At 49.7% G+C, this 5758-nt stretch overlaps 2 protein-coding genes across 2 annotated transcripts in view; one reads left to right on the top strand and one right to left on the bottom strand.

The window, feature by feature from the left end:
- The window catches only part of TMEM199 (transmembrane protein 199), a 4958-nt gene extending 1477 nt beyond the window's left edge, over nucleotides 1-3481 (bottom strand). Inside the window, exons 1-5 of the mRNA XM_003797162.3 lie at nucleotides 3191-3481; nucleotides 1802-1875; nucleotides 1390-1479; nucleotides 612-654; nucleotides 269-381 (exon numbers count right to left, since the gene is read on the bottom strand). Of these exons, the coding sequence (XP_003797210.1) occupies nucleotides 269-381; nucleotides 612-654; nucleotides 1390-1479; nucleotides 1802-1875; nucleotides 3191-3401 (531 nt within the window). The 5' untranslated portion in view covers nucleotides 3402-3481. The remainder of the gene's footprint in view (nucleotides 1-268; nucleotides 382-611; nucleotides 655-1389; nucleotides 1480-1801; nucleotides 1876-3190) is intronic.
- A 10-nt stretch (nucleotides 3482-3491) lies between these two features.
- Nucleotides 3492-5758, top strand: part of POLDIP2 (DNA polymerase delta interacting protein 2) — a 9418-nt gene continuing 7151 nt past the window's right edge. The window contains exon 1 of the mRNA XM_003797163.3: nucleotides 3492-3774. Coding sequence (XP_003797211.1) covers nucleotides 3614-3774 — 161 coding nt within the window. The 5' untranslated portion in view covers nucleotides 3492-3613. The remainder of the gene's footprint in view (nucleotides 3775-5758) is intronic.

Genomic DNA, 5758 nt, shown 5'->3' on the forward strand with positions numbered 1-5758 from the left:
CACAGGCACCCGCCACGACGCCTGGCCATTTTTTGGTTGCAGCCGTCATTGTTGTTTTGGCAGGTCCGGGCTGGGGACTCGAACCCGCCACCTTAGGTGTACGTGGCTGGCGCCTTAGCCAGTTGAGCTATAGGCGCCGAGCCTGTTTACTGTATTAATATCTGTTCAATACCTAACCTGCACCTGCACAAGGCACATTCACATTCATCCTCCCTTACCCATGAATACTCCTACCTGGGGCACTCTGTCCTGCCCAGTGTCTACTCACCGAGGCCATTTCTGTGAAGATATACTGACTTCCAAGGTAAGTGCAGACAAAGGCAGCTGCCACCGTGACAATGAAGTTGAAGATAGTGACTACCAGAGCCTTCACTGATCTCACTTGGAGAAAGAGTCCAGAGAAGAAACTTTTAGGTCAGTACTGTCCAGGAGCATACTTTTTATCCAGGAGGAACCTTTTTATCTCATGGCTGCTTTCCCCATCAACTGGGTTTCCCTCAAACAGGAGGCCTATTCTGAATAGCTCAGCCTTAGACCAAGAATACGAGGGAAGTAGTGTCACAACCCACCACAGGAAAAGACTTTAGCAGCCTGGTTTCCTAGTAGCTCACCTTGTTTTCCCAGGTCACTGAGACTCTCATCATGCCTTGAGTCCTGGGAAAAAGAAAAAGCAGATTTCAAAAGAGAAGCAGCTCAGAGAGTACCCATCTTATTTGGTCTCAGCTCTATTTCCCAACACATTACTGTCTTCTCCATGGATTCTTCTGCTTAGTTCAGATTACAGAGCAAGCATTTCAGAAAGAAGACATAGGCTTCCAGTTCTATTCCTTTCTTGCTCCAGGGAATAGTAAGGAGCCCTGTCAGAACAAAGGGTCTAAGGCTCCTCCCCACTTCTACGACATCTAAGAATTGGTCATTATCTCAGCCCAAAGTCTTTTTTTTTTTGAGACAGAGTCTCAAGCTGCCGCCCTGCATAGAGTGCCATGGCATCATAGCTCACAGCAACCTCAAACTGTTGGGCTTAAGTGATTCTCTTGTCTCAGCTTCCCAAGTAGCTCAGACTATAGGCGCCTGCCATGACACTCAGCTATATTTTGGTTGTAGTTGTCATTGCTGTTTGGCAGGCCCGGTTTGGACTTGAACCCGCCAGCTCTGGTGTATGTGGCTGGTGCTTTAGCTGCTTGAGTTATAGGCGCTGAGCCTCAGCCCAAAGTCTTAATCAACGAGTTGGGAACTGTATTTAGTTCGTATGCAGCACTGAGTTCCTATGGTCGCTGCATAGTATACAAATCAAGTTTCTATGTTGTTTCTATCCTCTGTACCTTTTTCTAGTGCCAGGCCCAGCTTTCAGGAGCTACTCAGTCCACATATCGAAGAGTAGGCAATTACCTGACAGGTGACATTGCGGGTGATCCGCTTGTATTCCTCATTGGCCAGCTGTATCTTAATCTTCTCCAGCCGGGCAACTAGCTCTGGGTTCTGAAGCAGAAAAATCAAATGAGAATGATATTCTCAGCTTGCTAGAGAGTATGTTATAATAACCGGTTCTAGGGGGAAAAGATTGCTAAGGGTACCAGGATATCTGCTTGCCCTACATACCTCAACTATATTAGAAACTGTCTTTTTGTATCTGTTTCCCAAGCTGTCCAATAGAGAGGACAGTATCTGGTTCCCCCTTTCTAGATCCCGAAGATTTAAAAGACAAATTTTTTGAGCGTTAAAGTTGTTTCATATACTGAATCTATCATGAATAAGCCCAGTTCAGCCAATACCCATTCTCACAAATACATCCCTTACATACCCGGGGAGGCTTCACAACCTCTGGGAGATAGATTTCACTGCCTTCCAGGAGCTCATGAAGGTATACTGTGGAATCTGGGAAGAAAAAGTTCCCACAAATGTAGTGATGCAGAGAGCCGAGGGTGAAGGGTTAAGATCAGAGAAGGTCTAGTCTCTCTATCAATCAAAATAAAATACAGGCATCTCTATATCAGTCCATCTCCAGGATCATTTTCAACTGGAAAGAACTTAGGGTAATTCTCGATAAGTATCTATTAGTGCTGTACAGCTGACTTTAGTTATCAGCTCTCAATTATCCTTTTTATGTTACAACTGATACACCAGCCATTTATATTTGTCTTTGGATTAGATTATTTCTGTGGTCCAAGAGTGCTGCCCTTAATACATTTAGGTCATAGTGATTTTAAATAATTTAGAAGACACTGTACTTTCCAAGGTCCTTTTAATTGTAATGGTTGAACATTCTACTCTTTACACATCTGGCTAGGCTATGTTATTTCTGGCAAAAGACTTTACATGGCAGTTTGTCCTACTCTTTCCCTTTGCAAACAAGGGAACTGATACCCAGGGAGGAGAAATGACTCCTTCAAGAGGAGTTAGTGACAGAGTTAGAACTAGAAGTCAGATGCTAGTTCCAGTCCAGATCTTTCTTTCTTTCTTTCTTTCTTTTTTTTTGAGACAGGAGCCTCAAGCTATCCCCCTGGGTAGAGTGCTGTGGCATCACAGCTCACAGCAACCTCCAACTCCTGGGCTCAAGTGAGTCTCCTGCCTCAGCCTCCCAAGTAGCTGGGACCACACGCGCCCTCGACAACGCCCGGCTATTTTTGGTTGCAGCCGTCATTGTTGTTTGGCGGGCCCGGGCTGGATTCAAACCTGCCACCTTGGGTGTACGTGGTTGGCGCCTTAGCCACTTGAGCCACAGGCGCCAAGCCCCAGTCCAGATCTTTCAGCACAGCTTTTGTCATCCTATAGAAAGAAAGAATGAAGGAAGGAATGAATGAATGATTTTACAACTCCTGTTTTTCAGATGCAAAGAAATCCAGATTTTTGGCAGATCAACCTAACTATACTAAGATGGTTCCTAATGTAACAAAAAAGGAAGAAAGTGAATCTAGATAGTATGGAGTTAGAACCCGGACTTCCCGAAGGGTCAGGCGGGCCTGGAAGCGAAGAAAAGACCCTCAAGAGAGCGGAAACTGCGTAAGTAAAATTTGTCACCCACGACTAATTCCAATGGGAGTTAAAAACGGAGTGGGTGGCCCTGGGTTTATGAGGTAGCTCTTGGGTTGGCTAGATGAGTGCTTCGCAGGAGGAGAGTAACAGAAAAAGACTTCGGGGGGAGCAGATCTGGAAACAAGGAGGCGATTCTGGACTGGAGATTGGGGCTCACCCCTTTCTCTCAGATGCTGATGTAGATCCCGGATCAGACGAAAGGAGACCAAGCGTTGGGGGCCAGTGGAGCTATCATCTCCCGCGGGCTTCTTCCCCAGCGCGGCCTCAAGCTCGGCCCGCAACTTTCGGGGCAGCTGCTGTGGCTCCAGCTCCCCACCGGGGCCCAAAGCGCGTACCAGTCGCTCGCCTGCTAGCAAGGAAGACGCCATGTCTAGCAGACTCTACGGTCAGGTGACCCCCGAACCGTGACTTCCGCCGGCCTTGCGCCGGAAGTAGCTCCGCGTTCACAGGGTGGGGCGGGGCCCGGCAGCAAGCCGAGGGGGCGGGGACGCGGCGCGGGGCAGTGTGGGGCGGGGGCGGGACGCCGCCTGGCCGCGGGTCGGGCCCTGTGTCAGGAACCGAGCGGGTGCTCGGGCGGGACATGGCGGGCTGTGTAGCCCGGCGGGCCCTGGCCGTAGGCAGCCGCTGGTGGTCCCGGTCGTTAACCGGGGTCCGGGGACCGAGGCCGTTCTGTGCGGCGGGTGGAGCCGGGGCCCTGCCGCCAGCTGCGACCACGACGACGCGGAGGCACCTCTCGTCCCGGTGAGGGACGGAGCGAGGGGGTGCGGGTGCTGGGCCTGCAGCTCTGGGAGCTTGTCCCCGGCCAGTTAGGAGGTCAGGAGGCTGGGCCTGCTGAGGGTTATTGGAGTTCGATGCGGGAGAGGGTCCCGAGTAAGAAGCCGACCTGCGCTGCCTGGGACGTGTGCCAGGAGCTGAGAAGGGAGCGCGGCCTAGAGCCCTGGATGTGCAGGACTGGTTCTGATGTAGGACCGGTAGTCCTCTCCGAGCGAAGCCTACCTCCCTAGCTGGGGTCCCCAACACCGCGTCAGTGGACAGCCTTTTAATTCAACCCTAGCGCTTTTGACTTAAACCCGCAGCCTGTGGATTGGGTCATGGCCTCCCTCAGAAAGATGCTAACGGTGGGAAACAAGGCTCTTGAGTGTGGCACGCAGGAGTTCCAGATTTTAGTGTGACCTTGGAGAGACCGGTTTTCTTTATGTGACTTGGAGAAGGGGATTAAGGCCATGGGAATGGTGTGAACTGTATTTCTGTGGATGGGACAAGCAGATCAGCTAGGGGCTGGTGGATCCAGGAGAAGGAAGCATAAAGTTCACACCTCCAAAATAGTAAAAATAATCTTTCACAGAAGCTCCCCCCCCCCATCCCCAGAAAGAGCAGCTCTGTTCAGAGCGAGAACTGACAGCTGACATTTTAGTGGCTCAGACACTACTCTTGGGAGAGGTGAGAGCTATTTGTAGTTTAAGACCCCTGTAAGAGAGGATGTAAATCTTAATAAAAACTATATTGAGACTATTAGGTACAATGTAGGGAGTTCAGGGGGAAATCTTAGAGATGATTAACTCCTTCAAGGGTAGCGGACGTGAAATTGTAATACATAACGAGTATATTTTGAGTACCTCTTATATAGTAGGCTATGAGGAGCAGTACAGGTTCATCTGACACAGACACTGCTCCTAGGGAACTTACAGTCTCTAATGGGAGATAAGACATGGACACAAACAACTGGAATGCAAAGCGGGCAGGATAGTTAAAATGCTGCAGAAGGTCAGGAGGGTGGGTTAGGGAAGAAATGGGGATAAAGGGTACATTTAAGCAGGGTAAGAGGACGTGATATTAGAAATGCCAAGTGAAGAGGCTGGGTATAGTGGCTCATGCTTGTAATCTCAGCACTCTGGGAGGCTGAGGCATGTGGTATTACTTGAGCTCAGGAGTTTGAGACCAGCCTGAGCAAGAACAAGATCTCTACTAAAAAAATCCCAAAAACAAAGAGCAAAAGAAAAACTAGCCAGGTGTTGTGGCAGGCGCCTTTGGTCCCAGCTACTCAGGAGGCTGAGGGAAAAGGATTGCTTGAGCCCAAGAATTTGAGGTTGTTGTGAGCTATGACACCAGGATACTCTTATCAAGGGCAACAAAATTAGACTCTGGCTCCAAGAGAAAAAAAGAATCCCAAGTGAAGAGAGAAGAAAGATTTGGGATTTGAGAGCAATCACATCTAATCCTGGGGTACTGGGGAGGTCTTCACCAAAAAGGAAGAGAGGCAGCCACTCTGTGGCATGGTGGCTTGGCAGGACCCCTCCCTACTCCAGCTGGCCCTACCACCCTAACCCTTCTCCGCTGTCATTGCTCTGACCCCTCAGTGCCCTAGTTAGTAGCTTACTTTGATGGATAAATACCATTACCTTGGCTTGGTGCCCATAGCTTAGTGGTTAGGGTGATGGCCACATGCACTGGGGCTGGTGGGTTCAAACCTGGCCCAGGCCTGCTGAACAACAATGTTAACAAAAAATAGCTCGGTGCCTGTAGTCCCAGCTACTTGGGAGGCTGAGGCAAGAGAATTGCTTAAGCCTAGGAGTTTGAGGTTTCTGTGAGCTGTGATGCCCTGGCACTACCAAGGGCGACATAGTAAGACTCTGTCAAAAAAACAAAAACAAAAAATACCATTACCGGCTCGGCACCTATAGCTCAACCGGCTAAGGCGCCAGCCATGTACACCTAAGGTGGCGGG

This window comes from Otolemur garnettii, unplaced genomic scaffold, assembly GCF_000181295.1.
Source record: "Otolemur garnettii isolate 467f Iridium unplaced genomic scaffold, OtoGar3 scaffold00112, whole genome shotgun sequence".
Classification (NCBI taxonomy): domain Eukaryota; kingdom Metazoa; phylum Chordata; class Mammalia; order Primates; family Galagidae; genus Otolemur; species Otolemur garnettii.